This window comes from Gallinula chloropus, assembly GCF_964237585.1.
Source record: "Gallinula chloropus genome assembly, chromosome: 1".
Classification (NCBI taxonomy): domain Eukaryota; kingdom Metazoa; phylum Chordata; class Aves; order Gruiformes; family Rallidae; genus Gallinula; species Gallinula chloropus.
The window spans coordinates 132231789-132250817 of record NC_140085.1 but is presented as its reverse complement, the minus strand read 5'-3'; the positions used below and the strand labels follow the sequence as shown (position 1 = coordinate 132250817).

The 19029-nt window shown below is 40.7% G+C and overlaps 1 protein-coding gene across 1 annotated transcript in view; it reads left to right on the top strand.

The window, feature by feature from the left end:
- BMX (BMX non-receptor tyrosine kinase) overlaps positions 1–18767 on the top strand; it is a gene marked incomplete at both ends in the record, with an annotated part of 26032 nt that extends 7265 nt beyond the window's left edge. The window contains 13 exons of the mRNA XM_084274182.1: positions 4298–4518; positions 7217–7279; positions 8262–8321; positions 8891–8945; positions 10474–10553; positions 11212–11339; positions 11741–11815; positions 12518–12689; positions 13554–13770; positions 15440–15504; positions 16393–16511; positions 17552–17709; positions 18693–18767. Coding sequence (XP_084130308.1) covers positions 4298–4518; positions 7217–7279; positions 8262–8321; positions 8891–8945; positions 10474–10553; positions 11212–11339; positions 11741–11815; positions 12518–12689; positions 13554–13770; positions 15440–15504; positions 16393–16511; positions 17552–17709; positions 18693–18767 — 1488 coding nt within the window. The remainder of the gene's footprint in view (positions 1–4297; positions 4519–7216; positions 7280–8261; positions 8322–8890; positions 8946–10473; positions 10554–11211; positions 11340–11740; positions 11816–12517; positions 12690–13553; positions 13771–15439; positions 15505–16392; positions 16512–17551; positions 17710–18692) is intronic.
- Positions 18768–19029: the final 262 nt, after the last annotated feature.

The following is a 19029-nucleotide window of genomic DNA, read 5'->3' as shown; positions in this document are numbered from 1 at the left end:
CAACAGCTGCTCACTGGAAGCTGGTGTAGACCTCTAATCTGCAGTGCAGCTTCAGCATCCTTGTGTCCACCAGCTCATCAGACAGACTCATCTCTCCCTCTTCCATGTGTAAAGTCTCAGCCACTTTCAGTTCAAGTTAGCGAGCTGTGGCAGTGCTGGCTACAGCCCTCATAGAGATATCTTCCACTTGAAACACTGATCTCCAGTTTGACAAGGGAATGCCATCAAAATTAGCTCTCTAGTATGTAGGAGGTCCTTGTTCCTAGACGCCAAAAGCTCCCTTCCCAGATGAAAATGATGCTCGTACTACTTGGAGAAAACATTCTACCCAAAGATGTGAACAAATATACCTGCTTTGCCTGGGTGAGAAATGATGGATGAATTCCATTTATCTCAGGCAAGTCCCAGTCTATGCTCCTCCGGGCTTGGGTCAGCAGTACAGATGCCTGTTTAGGAATGGCTGTTTAGCCCAACTTAAAGGCAATCTTTAAGTTAATGAACTGGGAAGTGCATTTGAGCTTTTTATGTGCTCTTGCCTGTATCTTGATTTTATATCAGACAGAAACTTGAGTGTGGTGCACCACCAACAGTCCCTGAGCCTTACTGTCCATCTGAGAAGGCTGGGCTTTCACAGACCCAAGGAGAAAACAGGGACACCAGGATGTCAAGAAGCACTATTCGTGCTCAGTCCTCTAGTACAGCAGCTGCTTGATGAAGAAGGGAAAACTTGGCTGGGTTGGGAATAAAGGCAGGATTGGAAGATCTGCTTCCATGCTTACTTCCTCATCTATCTCCTTCTGTACCATTACAAGAGCAATAGCGGTATCTTTGAATTTAGTTTTACCTCCCTGCTTAATTACTGGGATTTGTAGGTAGGAAGGAGGTAACAATGACAAAAGAATAGAAGAGAATAAAATGGCTTAATTTATGATGCCCTTATCTCTTTAAAAAAGGACTTACAGTATAGTCCGACTGTATATTCACACAGCTTTAATATTTATACACTGCTCCAAATTAAACCACATTTGGATTCAAATCATGGGATTTTTGTATTTCCTGCTTTATTTTAATTTGTCTTCTGTATCTTTAGAATACATTCTGGGTTTATTTCCCATATTTTTATTTATTTATTTATCCCATTTATTATTTTTATTTATATTCCTCTCTCTATTAATCAGAAAGTAACTTAAAGAGGAAAAAAAAGGGGGGGGCAAACATGGAATTTTTGTGGATGCATGAACAGCCAGGGCTTTAAGAAACACATAGATTATCAAGAGACAGAAGGTAAAATTAGAAGAGTTGTAAAATGGAGCTTTAAGAAAAATAATAAAGCCTTGGAAAGAAGCTATGAACAAAGAGACTTTTGACTTTTTTTCCCTGACAATTAGATTTCAAAGTAACAGCATTTTGAACATGCAGAGGCGTAACTTGTTTTGAATACTGTGGTCTGTTTTGCCTGGCTTCCATCAGGAGATGCTTTGTCTATCTGGAGGCATCATCAGACATGCAAATCTGCTGCTGAACATGCTGGCTTCTGGTGCCTTCTGCTACGCCTTTATGATTTATTTTTATTATCTGCTTGAGTTCAGAGAAGATATTTTGGAAAGGAAATGTAAAAAGTGAAGACATGACAGTTTTCAGATGGGTGCTCTTAAAACATGCTCAGTAAATGCAGATATAATAACTACCACATCTGGTTAGAACAACTTGACTTCATTTTCTGAAGCCATGTGATATAATTAGGTTAAGAAGGCTTTGCTCAGTGAGGAGCAGTCTATATTTAGTCACAGAGCCACTTCTGTAAGCTCTCAGCACATTTTTACTTTGGCCTTTCAGTTTGATCATGAGAGGTACCACTGTACCCCCAGCCTTCCTTCTGCCTACCTCTCCATTCATGTGCCTCAACTCTCCTGCCTCTGCAAGTCTTGCTCCTTTGCTTTCTTCCCGGCAGACCAGAGGCATTTACTTTTGCATGTAGGCAAAACTGACCAGAGGCATGACATTTTGCATGAGGCATTGTTTTTGCATGGTTACATCTTGAGCCTTTTATGCCTCTGTCCCTTTCATCAGCACCGCGCTGTAACTCCCACAGAGGAGCTGGCTCCTAACAAGTGATAGGGTTACAAAGAATAGTGGGTACAAAGGTCCCTTCATGGGAATCAGTGGGCACTTCCCCTGTGCTTTGATAGCAGCAGGAAGCAGGAACTTCCCACCTGAGAAACGTTTTCAGCTCTGTTTGCAATGGCAGAGGGTTCTTGTAGGTCACACCAATACTGCAGTAGATCAGATCATAGAAGCCCACTGAATGCACACATGTATCTTGTCAGGCTTATGTGTTGGATAAGGTTTATCCAATAGTGATCCAGCACATGCTTCTGTGTAAGGTAGGAGTGCAATTTCACATATAGGAGTCATTCCACATATGCACATCTCAGCAGAATCTCAGGCTGTCACCTACGGCTTTCTAGATGACAGTGGCACAGTCATCAGTATGAAAACCACAGTAATATCACTGCCAGCATAAAGGAAATACAGTAAGATCCACTCAGTTACTGTTTAGGCTTTGGGGCTTTCAGTCAGTGCTGGAAATGGAAAACTGTATATACAGACACAAATCAGGACATGAATCTGTACCAGGTTACAGACAAAAGTCCATCCGGAATATCACAACAGACAAATACATACCCAGCAGAGAAACCAAAAGGGATGCAGGTCTCCTGTGCTTATCTTTGGCTGGTTCTTTTCACTGGCAGGTTGGACAAAGCAAATCTAATTTCTGCTATCATAATTCTTTCTGCCATTTTTCATTCGCACAAAAAGCCGGAAGCTCCCTCAGAGGATGACACCTTTATTGTTCTCTAAGAAAACACAGGAAATTAAAAAGAACAAATTTATCTCCAAAAATTACCAAGGCCAAAGCTCGGAGGTGCACATCAGTTCATAAATCTGTTTACTGAATATCACTTTGCTTTAACATCACTAGGTGCTTTAAAGAGAAAACAGTTTAATCTCTATTATAATTTTATCTATCCTTTCGACAGCTGCAGGCAACTCTAGCTCTGTCATCACTCCACAAAGCAAACAAGCAGTCTAAGACTTGAACCCTGCCTGGCATGAGCCCCAGTTATAAACTCCTTTCCACTTAAATCAGATATGACCAACAGGAACCACTCTTACAGGGTTGGAGTAGTAGGACTTGATGAGCAGCAGACCTAATTCTAGTCTAATGAGGAGGGCCCTACTGTGAGTGATACCTCTTTAAAGAATGAGTACCTCCATTGGAGCTTGGTGAGATCAGATTGAGAATTTGAGCCTTTTCTCCTAAGTCTTTCTTATTTTCCCTCATTCTTTGTTGTCAGTGCACCAAATGTAGTTTTCTCTGATCTTAAAGAATTGTGATATCTGGATTTTCTCAGTTATGGTATTCCCCCAATTTCTAAATACATTTCAGTGCCTTGATTTTAGATTGTCTTTTGCCCATGATTTGATTGACATCACCTAACTTTAATGTCAGACTTCTCATCCAAGTCATTTGTGTCGACTGCCTCAACAATCAGTGATGAGAGGTAGACACTTTTCTAGGATGACATATCACACATGAAGACACAGTCAAAGATAGGTAAGGTGAATCACATTGTTACATACCAACACTTGTTTAACTCTGCAAAGGGAAAGTTGGACACCAAGGAGTGGGGTTCCTTATACCCAACATGCTTGGGGGGGAAATGTCAATAAAACTTGGTAAGGAAATGAAATGATTTAGAATTAGCGTAGCATTCTGCTTTCAGTGATTAGTAATAATTGACTAATGCTTGTTGTGCTTCATGGTAACATTAGTATTGATCAAAAGCCAGTCAAAAAAAACGAAAGCTACTGTATAATACTGTAATAGGGTCTATTAATACAACAGGATATCATCACACTTAGCTGCAGTAAAGCAGAACGTGGTCTTGTGTCTGAAGCACATGAATTGCAACAGTTCATTAAGTAGCATCAGCTTCAAGTACATGGCAGGCTTTTGATGCAAATCAAGTCTAACACGTAACTCTGGTAATGAGAGCAGTGTCAGCCTCCTCTCAGAGTTCGTTGCTTGTGGTGTCACGCTTGCGAAACTTGGTTCTGTTTTCACCCACCTTGAAGATGTGGACAAAGATGTGGCTGTGCTTCTAAGTGGATGAGGAGAACGCTGCCTGTCTGTGCCCACCTTCTTAGCTTTGATCAATTTGCCTGACATCATTATACCTGTTGAAGGTATAAGCGTTGATGTACATGTCGCGTTGTTTCTTACAATACCCAGTGCTGCGTGTCCTTATCATTTTATTCCCTTTGTCTCCAAAAGCGGAAGCACAGAATCCCGCCTCAGGTGCTATCACCAGACAAGTCAGTCCTGAATATGGCTGTGGCCCAGTGCAACTATGAACCCGAAGGCAATTCAGCTCTCCGGCTTGTCAGAAGCAGTAAATACTATGTATTGCAAGAGGAAGATTCTGACTGGTGGAAAGTAAGGGATTTGGAAGGGTAAGCATGCCCTTGGTCTTCCACATATCTCATCTTCATAGTCTACACTGCAGGCACTCCACCTTTCAAGATCTATGTTAGAATTACCTTAGTTCCCTTTAAACATTGCTCTATAAGCCTCATTGTCTTCTATACAACTCCACTTTCATTACTGTTCTTGGCTGGCAGGTTGAATAAGATTTACAACACTTGCTGCCTAGTATACTAGCCGAGATAGTATCCAATGGTCTCAATTTTGGTATGTACCTGGAGAAGGGCTGCTGTACACGGATGCTATCAATTTTATCAATGTAGTTCAAGTGAATAAGAAGATAAAATCTCTCCTCACAAATGCTGATGCTCTTGCACGCACAAGCCATCTTCGCATCAACACCATCACTATTGCGATAGCAGCATGGGAGACCAGTGAGAAATGCTGAGGCATGAATCATTTACCACTTATGTCTCTCCCCAGCTCTAGCAATACTTCTCCACAAAGACACGGAACCCCTATCCTTCACAGGGTTTAATTATTCTCTTTGAGTTTCACAAGTGGAGGAATCCCCTTCAGAAACTTTAAATAAGATCCTTTTCCTTATTATCTATCTGGGGCAGGAAAGAGCATGTCTTCCCAAGATATTAAATGAGAAGAAGCTGTAGGAGCACACTGGAGACAAAGGCAATGCTACAAACAGGAGCTGCCTGGAAGATAAAAATATTCCTTGTCCGTCTCGGATGGATACTAGCTGAGTTTAAGGTCTTGCACTTGAGCTGGGGAAATCACAGATCTATTTACAAACTGGGAGAAGAGCTCCTTGAGAGTAGCCCTAGTGAGAAGGACTTGGGGGTTCTGGTGGATGAGAAACTTAACATGAACCAGCAGTGTGATCTTGGAGCTCGCAAGGCCAATGGTATCCTGGGCTCCATCAGAAAAGGGGTGGCCAGCAGGGACAGGGAGGTGATTGTCCCTCTCTATTCTGCCCTCATGAGGCCCCATCTGGAGTTCTGTGTCCAGGTCTGGGGGCCCTAATACAAGAAGGATGTGGAACTGTTGGAGAGGGTTCAGAGGAGGGCCACAAAAATGATTACAAGGCTGGAGCACCCCCCCTGCGAAGAGAGACTGAGGGATATGGGCTTGTTCAGCCTAGAGAAGAGAAGGCTGTGGGGGGACCTCATTGCAGCCTTTCAGTACCTGAAGAGACCTTATAAACAGGAGGGGATCTACTTTTTAAAAGGGTAGACAACGGCAGGGCAAGGGGGAATGGATTGAAGCTAAAGAAGGGAAGGTTTAGATTAGATATTAGAGCGAAGTTCTTTACAGAGAAAGTGGTGAGGTGCTGGAACAGGCTACCTAGAGAGGTGGTGGATGCGCCGTCCTTAGAGGTGTTCAAGGCCAGGTTGGATGGGGCCCTGGGCAGCCTTGTGTAGATCCAGGCCTGGAGGTTGGTGTCCCTGCCTGTGGCAGGGGGGTTGGAGCTCTGTGATCCTTGGAGTCCCTTCCAACCCAGACCATTCTATGATTCTATGACTTTTATTTTATTTTATGTACTTGACAAAAATGTGAGAGGGAAGACTTTTTGGTTTGGAATAGAATTAAATTACTCGTAGTTCACCAATTAAATTTATAAGTGCAAGGAAACCAAGAAATAAAGCAACCTTAACATAAGGTACAGTGTCTGCACTTCATAACTCACCAGGTTGGCATACTGTTCTGGATCAAGAAAGTCACACACAACCCCAGCAACTCAAAGACAATAATAAATTAGTAAGCTGAGATACGCTTTTAAATCCCTTCACCATTTGTGGCAATGTAAAAGCATATAACACAGGCAGATCTGTCTATAGAGCCTGAGTAGAGTGATCTAAGATGAATCAAAAAGCAGAGAGATATTAAGAGAAATAGGGGACATTTATAGTTTTTCCTTTGGCTTGAGAAACCAGGACTTGTGCAGTATTGATTCTGTAAGCACAAATCACACATACACCATAACAAAACCTCTAAAATCTTGTTGAAAATAATTGAAACTCTTGTTTTCTTGAATGTAGGAACAAACATCAGCAGTTACCTGTTTCACCTATGAAAACTTGAGATCTATGTTAAAGAAACTCTTCCTTTCTGTGTCCATCATTATTCAAATATACAATTTATTCCTCCTGTTTATTTTTTTGATGGGCACAGAATACAGCCCACCCCCTTATAACTACAGATGCCTGTTAGCCCCCATAACTCAGGTCCATCATGCCACGCTGCCAACTGCTTTAAGTGGTAGCTCAGCTGTCCGAATTCACTTAGCTTAGCTTCTCAATTGCACCAGGCATTGTGTTGGGAAGTGTGCTGAGCCTACCTATTGACTTTCTGTATTTGACCTCGGATACTCTGCTGACACCCATTAGTCACCAGTGTCCTTCATCACAGCAACTGGGATAACATATGATGAAATTGCTGAACAGCCACTCCAATGTTACCTATGACAAAGCCAGCCACTGAGGAAGAAGATATTTCAATGACTAGTGAAAAGAGCACTTCATTGAAACGTGATTTTGTAAAACAAATTGCTTCCACATGATAAGCAAAAGCAGAAATGTTTTAACCATATGCATTTCTGTTAGTGGCATTCTAAAAAGTGATTCTCTGATAAAATCCTTTTTCTATTTCAAGTGACCAAATTTAAGATGCAATCATGTACTGTACCTAAACTGTGACCCATTTATTTTGCAGGAATGAAGGCTTCGTACCAAGCACTTACTTGAGAAAGTTGTCTCTGAATGATGATGAGCCAAGGTGAATCAATAAGCAGCCATCCACCGATTAAAGGTTTTCCTCACCACTCGAGTAAAGATTAGGCAATATTTCTGTAATATTTTTTCTGTTTAAATAACTTATGGAGTACTAAGCATGAAGCTTCCCGAAAGGTATATAATCAGGTACAATTTGTCTTCTTGACTAGTACATTAAAGGAGAAGAAACATCAGCTGAAAATCCTGGTTTCATTTAAATCAATTGGGCTTTACCAACAGCTTCAATGACGCTGGGATTTTAAAGTTTGTACTCTTGTTTCAGCATCAGATCAACCTTGCAAGCACTTCTGTGCCCTTGTATGTATGTGGGTAGTCCTGTACAGGGTAAAGGGAATCCAGGCCTGTTGAACTGATGCACCAGGCCCATCTTTGCATTTTCAGTAAGATGACACAACATTGTAAACCTCAAATGTATGCCTATGTATTTGTATGAAAAGCTGACAGAAACATCAGATTGTCTCATGATAAACTATACTGGACAATATTCAGAGTATCCCATAAAAGGCAGCATAAAGAAAAATTATTATTATTATTTCTGCTCAAGAGGTTATTTTAGAAGCCCCTTTTCCTGCCACATGAACTCCTTCTGTTGTCTGCCATGCTAAGAACATGTATTTGGGAAGCCTAGGGTTATGTGGTTTTGGAAATCTTCCATGTACATTTTGAAAAGATAGATGCGATCTCTTCCTAAGGTCACTACAGGGATATGTAGTTTCACTGCCTGTTGCAGCACGCTCAGAGAATATTTGGCTTCCCAGAACATTGCCATTGGAGGGGAAAGGCTGCATAAGTGTTTACAAAGTCATAAAAAATCCAGACAACCAAATGTGTCTCAACTTTTTGAAATATTTACCTTAGACCGTGGCGTGCTACTCAAAAATGTATGTAGCATGACTTTGAACCCAAGGAAGGTATTTTTCATAACTGATTTTTCGCAGTTTCAGCATGTTGTTTTCTCTCTGCAGGGAAGACTCCAGTGTCAGCGAGGAGACATTGGCAGAAGAGCAGAATATTGCTAAACATGAGTGAGTGTATAGAATGTGTCTTCATGGGAATTGAAAGACTCTGGGCAGAGACTGTCTTTCCACTATCTGTGTCCACTATACCTAGAACAATGGTATCCAACATATGGCTGTCATAATAAAGATAATAAGTATAGATAACCAGAAGAATAAGTATAGACAACCAGAAACTTCAGGTTAGAGGAGAATTATGCATCTCCCAGGTTTTAGGGAGACAGCTGTGTCATGGTCTACAGGAGACAAAGCAAACAACTTCTAGTAGAGCTCTGGGCAGAGCATTGGAGCATCAGAATCCTTCTCTAACCATTTACTGCAAAAAGTCAGAGTCATAGAGTGGGCCCAGATATTTCAGGAGGAGGCCAAATGGATGGATGAGAAGATGCAGACAGGAACTAGTGTTTTCCTTTTTATCTCATGGCTTAAAATCACACATGCAGGACAAGTTCCAAATCTATTCTCTATTTTTTAAAAGCAGTTTTGAAAATAACCAAAATGTCTGGCATTTTTCATGTTTGGTGTGCCTTAATCAGAAAACAGATTGTCAATAAAAAGCCCTATATTTCTCTTTGCAGTTGGTATGCTGGTAACATCTCCCGTGCCCAGTCTGAGCAGCTGCTACGTCAGAAGGTCCTACATATCCTTTGTATACATACAACCATGGAAATGTTTTTGTGCCTGTTGTCTTTGCTATACTGTGTAGCTAGAGGATGCTGATGCTCTTCAAATAGCTGTAGTATTACAGAATGATAGAAACTCTAGTGCTAAATTGGTGTTGATAAACAGGTCTCCAAAAATGCCTGGATGCATTAATGGCTCTTCTGCATCAATGAACAAATGATGCCCCTCTAAAATATGCTTGGAGCAAAGCCACACTGAGTGGATTTCCCATCAAAGCTCTGTTTTTTGAGTTTACCTTTAGGCTAGTGCATTTGCTCCAGTGTGGCTCTTTCTGCAGGGAAGTCTAGAGGAATCCTTTCTGATGGTTTTGTAAGATACAAATACAGATTAAAAGAGAATTATGCAGACAAGAAGGCAATCTTGAGCAAATGCAGTGTTACATCACAGAATCCTTCCATTAGACCTACACTATAGGTTCAGGAATGAAATTTACATGTGGCAAATCACTGAAGAAAGGGAATTACGTCCCAGCTCCAAAGGGGGCTGGGTACTCCTAACTTCAGTTAACTCTAAGGAGGCATGAAGTTTCCTATGAACTTCACAGGAATAAATTCTGACCTGCATGTGAAGTTCTAGGTGTCTTCTTTCCTCCTTGCAACAGCCATTCCTAGCACATAAGAGCTGCAGTGATTAAGTTAACTCTGAATACCAGAATTTCCAGCACAGTATGGTAAACCATTAACAGAAGTGAAAGTGGATAGGAAAAGTCAGGACTGAAGTAAAGACTAAAAACAGTCCAAAGATAATAGAGCGCAGTGAAAAATCTTTCTACTTATTCCATAATTCAGAAATACTTTGTCAACAGAAAATACATCAGTCTAATATGAGGAAAAACTTCTGCGAGGGTGGCAGAGCACTGGAACAGGCTGCCCAGAGAGGCTGTGGAGACTCCTTCTCTGGAGACATTCAAAACCCACCTGGACACTGTCCTGTGCAGCCTGCTGTAGGTGATCCTGCTCTGGCAGCAGGGTTGGACTAAATGATCTCCAGAGGTCCCTTCCAACCCCCACCGGGCTGTGATTCAGTGATGTACAGGATAGAGCTCTTATTCAGATGGGATGTATGTGGCAGTGTTTGGGTCTTACAACATATACAACCGCTGGAGGGTATGTGAGAAAGGAGATGGGGTTAACAACTCTCCATCTCCCCAGTTAAAAACCTGTATCTGTGCACCAAAATAAAATCTCAGACTTCTTGATTCACATCTAGGCTGGGGTACAGTTCACCAAATTTTAAGCATTTTCAGTGGTATGCCATGACTAGTTCCATAAACTCTCTTTTTAGAGAAGACAAATAATTTTTTCTAAGGCATAATTTATCTTGCCCTAATGTGTCCTTAAAGGAGGTCAGATGAGTCACATTTCCTTCCCCACTTTGGGGACATTATAGTGTAAAAACCTAAAGTTCACTGAAATGTATCCCAGCCCCCTTGGTCCTTGCAAATTCCATTTTTTTTACTTTTTTTTTTTTTTTTTAGGGGAAAGAAGGTGCTTTTATGGTTCGGAAATCCAGCCAAGAAGGAATGTATACTGTGTCTGTATTCAGCAAGGTTCCTGAGTGAGTATCTGAAGGATGTGTACTATTTCTCTGAGGGTACTATGGGCATGTTGCTTGGTGTGACTGGTCAGCAACAAAATCTCTACCTTGTGCTAAAGGTAAACTTTGGGCACATTCAGGTCATACTAGTTATTTGAATTCATATGTAACAATGGGTCCATGAATGGGGGAACAGAGGTTCAGAATTGTCTAAACATAGGCATGTGACACGTACATAATCTAGGGGAACAGTGGGTTCTCAAGGGTGAGAGGGAAGGAATGGAAGGGGAAGAAGAGGAAGGAAAAGAGATAAGGGGAGGAGAAAGAGAAGGTGTTCAAAGTTAGATGTAGAACCATTGCAATGGCAGTATATGAAAGTCTTTTGCTCTAGATGTAAATGTTGGGTGACAAGTGCTAACCATTGGACTACTACCATCAGAGTATGCAGCACAAGTCTCCAAAGTGCTGGGGGTCTGTATTAAATTGCCAGCAGATGTTATGTGGGGGGGAAGCAGACAGAGGCAAATGTTACAGTCTTCCTGGTGATGTCTACAACATACTTTGTTCTTTAGCCGGCTGGAGCGTTGCAGTTCATTCAGCAACTAACCCATCTATTAACTCATGGGCTGGAAGGCATTTTGCAAGGCTTTGACATGTTGCACTTTGTGATGTTTTTCAGAAGTAAAAAAGGAACAGTCAAACATTACCATGTGCACAAAACCCCTGAGAACAAGTACTACCTTGCTGAAAATTACTGTTTTGATTCAATTCCCAAGCTTATACACTACCATCAGCACAACTCAGCCGGTAATCCTACACGCTCTTTCCACTTGATTGGCTTTGGCTTAGGCTCTTAGCATTATGGCAAATCTCTTCCACAGCTTAATGTCCTAAATATTGAACTATCTTTTGGGAGAATTTTGTTGGAACCTCATCTAACATATTCACAATCAATGTAGTTGCTTTACTTTGCTGTACAGTGCTTCTTGGTGTTGTGCTACCTCTCTTTGCGATATCTCTGCTGGACTAGTCTGCAAACACAAAAAAAATTCAGCCTTGTGAAGGAGCAGCTGCTGAATATTGAATATCTGTGATTACCTGGATGGTTGTATTACAGCAGGGAGAGGGAGGCATTAATTTCCCTGTATTTTCTTTGATTTCAGAATACTCCTGTATATATTGTGGCCTTTAACAGGTTTTCTTTGTAGGTATGGTGACAAGGCTCCGGCATGCCGTGTCTACACAAGTAAATAAAGTACCACCCACTGCTTCATTAGGAAATGGTATGAAGATAACTTTCCTTTTTTGAAACTGTTGTCAGTCAGTCTTGGCCACCAAGAAAAGAATAACCAGAAAGCCATGACTCTTCCTGCTTTCAGGCTTCCAGGAGGCTACAGAATCTTTGGTGGCCATTTCTACTTGTCCATGCAGGAGGTGCTGTGAGAGTTTGGGAAGGATGGGTTTTCAGTCAAAAACTCCTCCTGTAGCTTTCTCTTGTCCAGTCTTGCACTGAGACTTTATGGTTCTAGGAAATAGCCCTTCCTACAGGTGCATCTGGTCTACATCCGGGGTATCATGAATGCAAACAGGTTTTATATCAGGTCTGATATCAACTGTGCAAGACCTTGCATGCTTCCTTCCCTGGCACATCTTAGTCATGGCCATTCTTTCACTTTTTCACATCACCTGGCACACTAATACTTGTTCTTCAATCTCCTACATGAAAATATATCATCATTTTATGCTTAAGTATTTCTCAAATCCATCAATAAGGCTTAAACCTAAACAGTAGCAAACAACACTTGTAGGAAATGCAGTCTCCTCCCATAACTCAAACACCAAGCTGAGAGACAGGTATGTAGCTTCGGTACTATTGCATGGTTCTGCAACTCTCCAGAGAAGAAAAGAGCATTATATGTGGGGGATGCAACACTTGCATTTGGCCATTTTTTTTTTTGCTAAAGGATTTTCTTTTGTCCCACTAGGAATCTGGGAGCTGAAACGAGAAGAAATTGTCCTGTTGAGAGATCTAGGGAGTGGTCAGTTTGGAGTGGTGCATCTGGGAAAGTGGAAGGGACAATATGATGTGGCCATAAAGATGATTAAAGAGGGAGCAATGTCAGAAGATGAATTCATAGAAGAAGCTCAGACCATGATGTAAGTGATGACATTGCTTGATTATTTAGAAATAATGATATTTCCAGACATTACTCAATAGTGTATAGCACACACAGGAAGGAGAATTTCCTCTTAAAAATAGCGTTAAGTAGCGCTGAGTATATTAGACACAATCTAAAGAGGTAGCCATATAGGATATCTGAAGTATTACCCAAATAACTTCACAATGATCCATACGGTCATCTACAAAGTTTTCAATTAATGTCTCTTCCACAACTTTGGAGGTTCCACATGTGTCACTTAAAACTCTGTTTCATTATCATTTAGACGGAAACAGTTAGAAAGCTGCTCCTGCCATTCTGCAGGTAGGGTCAGTAGTTCCAGGAATATCAACAGGAGACTTGAAGTTTTAGTCTCTGACTCTGAGGTTAGGATGTTAGAATTTCTGTTGAAATTCCATAAGATGATAATTGAAGCATATGAATTCAAGAACAATTTGTGTATCTCATGTTCTAAAGGAGTGCAGTACAGGATTCTCAATGTGAAAATTTTGCAACATGGTTTTAGTAGAAAATCTTGAGGTCTAAGATCCACACCACCAACTCACATCACTTTACTCCCACCAATAAGGTTGCACTGCTAAATCCTATTTCAGGACTATAAAGCTGTCATTTCATCAATACTGAGTCTTCTATTGATTGTCATCAGTACCAAGTGCTGAAGTAATCAGCAGAAGGACTTTCAGTTCTTCTTGAGAAGGAATATTTGTCATCTGAGATGGGGCTGTATCCAGTCTCAGTAATTTCTTTCAGTATGTTGTATTAATATTTGAAGAACAAAACTTACAGAAATGCACCAGAATCTCCATTAATTCATTGATTGTTTTATTTTGGTTTATTTCAGGAAAATTAACCACCCCAAGCTTGTTAGACTGTACGGTGTATGCTCAAAATCTTATCCCATCTATATAGTGACGGAATACATGCCTAATGGCTGTTTGCTTAGCTACTTAAGGAGTCACGGGAAGGAACTACAATCCCTTCAGCTTCTGGAAATATGTTACGATGTCTGTGATGCGATGGCATTTCTGGAGAGCTGTCAGTTCATACATCGAGATTTGGTAAGCTATCCCACAGGAGAAGCAGAACAGGGACGGTAGGGGCATGACCAGTTCTACCCCTCAGGATCACCCAGAGCTCCACTGGCTCTGACAGCGCTCACCCCAGAGAGCACAGTGGTCCAATGAACAGAGACACTCGCCTGGCTCAATACAAGGCAACTCTGGACCAGCAGCACTAACGCCACATGTAAAGAGCACACCGCTCACAAGCTAATGTCCTCTGCTTGAGAGCTGAGCTGACAGGCCTACGGCACTGTGTGCTGTGCTGCCTGCATTCACGGGCTCTAGCATCAAGGATTTATGCACTGCTTGGCAGGGCAGGCATCCAACTGTAAAAATCAGCCCTCCAAAATGCAGGGTTCTGTCCAGTGACACTGCAGTCCTCCAGGAGAAGGAGATGCAATGTTGAAGACTTCAGTCGCTTTGGTTGGTTTTTGATGAGTTAGGGATTTATCTAATTGGGAGCTAGTTCTCTTATAAAACGAGTGCGGGCGCTACTAGGACAGAGTGCAATTTACTCTGGTGCATTGCAAGCAGGAGCAGATCTTGAAAGTCCATGGCTACCTGTTTTAAATAAAGTTATCCATCAGTTTTCAAGCCAGTAGTTCAGGTTGCTTTCAATGAAGATATCAGGCCTTTCGAGGACCTGGGCCAAACACTTATGCAAAATTTAGCTTTCAAGAATGCTGGCTTTGAGGAAATAAGCTGTCATTTCATTGGCCTATTAATAGTGAACCTAGCCAAATTGCTGGTGCATTGTGCTTCAGAGTCAGGAACAGTAGTTTGTCTTGTAACTCTAAACAAAAATAGGGTGGAAGACTTGTGACAATTTACGTTACAAACTTGCTTAATTTTCCGATAACGGTGTGGTCTCCTTGAGTAGCATTTTAAATGCCTTGTTGATGCTGTCGAAGAATCACCTTTATGTGTAGAGTTGTTAAATCCAATCCTCACCTATTTTCACACCCTTATTCAGAACTCAGGAATTTCAGACAACTTAAGTAGCAGAATTCTAGTTGAAAAGGTGAAGTCATTTTCACAAAAACTGACTGCGCACTGTGAGAAAACAGAAATAAAACTTGAGCTTGATTTCAGATTGAAAACTGTAGATGCAAACTGTATCACAGAAGTTAATAAGCATGCAGGCAGAACATACAGCCTTAGATAAATGTTGTCAAGCAGTCATTTGTAGAACTAGATTTATATTGAACTTTTTGTAAGTCAAGCTGTTCAAATCACCTTTCATTGCTCCACACTATAATGCATTGCAAATAATCCAATCAATGCTTTTCACTTTTTGATGCCTTGGTAAATTCAGAAAAGTACCCTGAGTAGGATGCTATTTGAAAGACAGTGTTTAGTTTCTTGCTCTGTATACCCGTTTTCAGGGATAATGTGGGTTTCTCACCTCTGCTTCCTCATCCCTCAATGTCCTTATTTGAAAAGCTGAGACAATGGCAAAGAATGCTTTTCAATCATTAGTCAAAAAGTGAAATGAGAAAGCTACTTACTTTTCCCTTGTAGTTCCAAACTTAATTGCTTCAGTCAAAGAATGTCATTGCTCATTGACATGCTAGAGGACAGAAATTATTAGCAAATTACCAAGACATGACATTATTTGCTCCTCTTTGTATTATTTCCACTCATCTCTTCTCTTTCTCTACTAAAGGCTGCTAGGAATTGTTTGGTTGACGGCAATCTTACTGTGAAAGTGTCTGACTTTGGGATGACTAGGTAAGTAAAAGAACTGGGAGCCTTGTGAAGCTGTGATGTTAGTGTATACATAGTGCCATGCTGGCACTAGTCAGACAGCAACTGGTTGTTAGGAATGTTAAGGCACAGGGTGTGATATGGCCCTCTGTGTCTTCTTTCCATTAAGGACCAAGAGCAGTCATGGGATTAAAGACATTCCACTGTCTCAAAAAGTTAAGGCTTAAAGGACAGTTCCAACTAAGAGGTTTCACTAGTCATGCTTGCTGAAGAAATCTCTAAGTTTACTTTATGTACAAGATTTTCAGCTAATCTGGGGTCCAAGCATCTTAATCAGCAGCTTCAATGGCGAGAAGTTGGAGAGGATGAGCAGCCTAGAGAACATGTCCTCTGAGGCTGGGGGAGCAGGCTGCTTATCCTGGTGAAGAGGTGGCTAACACGTCATCTAAAAGCTGTCTACAGCTACTTACAGTTACAAAGCTGATGGCGCCAAATAAGTCTTATCTGTGCCAGGTGATATGACAGTGGATATTGGACACATACTGGAGCTCAGAAAGTCAAAGCTGAACAGTAAGAGAAGTTTTTTTCCCCAGGAGGGTTATGGAACAGTGAAACGTGCCAGCCAGGGAGACTACAAGATTGTAACCTTTGACGATTTGACTGCGCAGAGCCATGGGTGACCTGATCTGATGTTGGGAGTAACCCTATTTCAGCAAGAGACTGGGCTAGATGCCTTATAACAGGAATTTCTGTGATCCTGCATTATTTCTTAAATAAATTGATAGCAATAATCTGTTCTATCCTTTGGAAATTTGGGATTTTGCCCAGACTTTTCATAGGAAATTTGTGATGTAGTAGTACATAGTATTTCACTGTACTTCAGTCACAATCAAGTTTGGTTCTTGCCTCTAGGTATGTTCTGGATGATCTGTACATAAGTTCACTGGGAACCAAGTTTCCGGTGAAGTGGTCTGCACCAGAAGTTTTTCATTACACCAAATTTAGCAGCAAGTCAGATGTATGGGCCTTTGGTATGTATCAAATTTGGCAGATAAATATGCATGCATATACACTATGAGAAACTTTTTGTCTTCTTATAACACTGTTGATGCAGTGGAAACAAGGGGAGACGGGGATCCATCAGCTCTGGCTTGGTTGGTTTTGACTAACGAGTCTTTAAAGGGCTAAAGACCAAAACTGACGTATTCATATCCCAAAAACAGTTGTCAGAGGAAATATTGCCCTGGTTTATTTAATGCTCTCATCAGGGAAATCTGGGATTCAGGAACCATTTTATTCAGATCCCACTGTGACACTGCAATGCTCCAGTCTTCAAGCTGGAGGGTAATCAAAGATCCAATAATTTTTTTTTTTTTTTCAAAAAATTACTGCCTGCACATATATAATTGTGAAATAAATATTTCATAAGTTGTTTTACTTTACGGTTGGCATGATTATCACATATGTTTAGTTACAACAAAAATTGCTTCCTCCAAAGCTATCATTATGAATTAATGATGATTATATTATCCAGTGTTTCTATTGCTTCAATGTAATCCAAATTTTATAGGCATGTGTAGCTGACACGATATAGACTACAGAAATCTGCCTGATACTAAAAATGTATGTCCCACACACTTTAAAAGCAGTAAAAGTGTTCTAATTCTTTTATAAAAACATAGCCATTTATAAACCTATAGCCATCTTTTTTTTCATTCCCTCCCTTTGTGTACACACACATACATATATAAGGGGATGTTTACATGTATTATGTAAAAAATGCTCTACATAGATAGTAATGTCTTTGGTTTTCTCCATAATTGTCCACACTAAATATGTTTTCTAAATAACTTCATCATCTAATTTTGTCTTCTTCTGCAGTAATTGTTGTTTTACATTTGGGTACAGAATCACATGTGTCAGTCACCTCCACTCTCTTCCCTGGAGAAAATTCTCTATAAAGACTCTGATCGGTTATATGATGCATGTGTGTCTTGTTCTGGGAAAAAGGGTTACCTTGCATTCCTTCACTTTCATTTCTTGCTTTCCATTCCCATGGATATTTTTGCAGGTATCTTAATGTGGGAGGTGTTCACTTTGGGAAAGCAGCCCTATGAGCTTTATGATAACATGCAGGTGATTGAGAAAGTTTCCCAAGGATACAGACTTTACAGACCACAACTGGTTTCAGACATCATCTACCAGATAATGTACAACTGCTGGCATGAGGTATGTATATCTGCACATAAAAACTGGAGAAAGTAAAATAACGGGAGTCCCTGTTGATGGCTGAACTAATGTCCATAGTGGGAAATATCCCTTATAAATGCCATTCCTTCTATATATTACATTCTATATAGCAGTTCTACATAATTCTATATAGTTCAGGACATTGTTAGTACAGGAAATAGTGTATAAAAAAGATTGGATCCCTTTTTTCAAAACAATATATTTAAGAAAGCAACAATAAAATACAAGATGAGATTCTTCTCACCTCTTTTTTAATAGCTTGAAATTTGCACACCGAGCTAAGTTAATTGTTTAAATTTCTCCCATGATTACAGGACCGTTACTGGCACCTCTCCATAGTCATTTGTCCATTCTATCTTACCCACCACAGAATAAAAGATACCGGCTTTCCTATAAAGTGATATCTATATGGGCAGCAAATGTACATGAGACCTCCACCTTTTTAGATAGTTAAAGTACCTCAGAAAGTTAAAGCACCCTTAGAATGAGTCAGATGTGTTACCCCATCTGCAAGTCCTCCAGGAGTTGTAAGTCTAATGCTGATCATGCCCATTTTATTGCAAGAGATCTGCACCTTCTGTGCCAAGAATTATCTTGATTTATTGTTCCTCTCCATCTAAATTTCAGTCAGCTGTCTGTGGGCCATGACGTGTTTCTTACCAGCAACAAAGAACTGTTTGGTGTATAATTGGTGACACCAGGAAATAGCTGTGATGTTTTGGGGGGCTTTTTTAATATAATTGTCAGAAAAAATGAGAAAAATCACTTCTATTTCCGGAGTTTTTAATACAAAGAAAGAAGATTAAACTATCACAATGTAAGATAGATACAGAAAGTAACTTTAATTTTCTTTACCTCATAATCATCACTGCCTCTACACGTTTCTGCATGCCAAAACCAAGAAAGACTAATGAATTATTTCAAAATTAAATAACCATAGCCATCACCTTTGCTTCCTTTAGCTACCAGAAAAGCGCCCTGCCTTTTATCAGCTCTTATCGTTTTTTGAGGCACTGAGAGAAGATAGCAGAGCTTGAAAAAGAAGATTCAGAAACAGATGACTCTGCATACCGGTTGCTCACCACTTGTCTTCTGTGCGAGAGCTAATCCCTGACACCCGCCTGACGTCAGCCACCCCTTCTGTTCCGCGTGCTAGCGTTCCCCTCGTTTGAGCAGGGAGTTGACCAAGAAGTGTATGGAGAAAGCTTCTGTGACACTCTGTGGGTGACAGAATTTGGAAGGATACTGTTGGGAGACTGCGACTCGTTCGGTTAGCGTTGTCTCAAAGGGCTCCTCAGA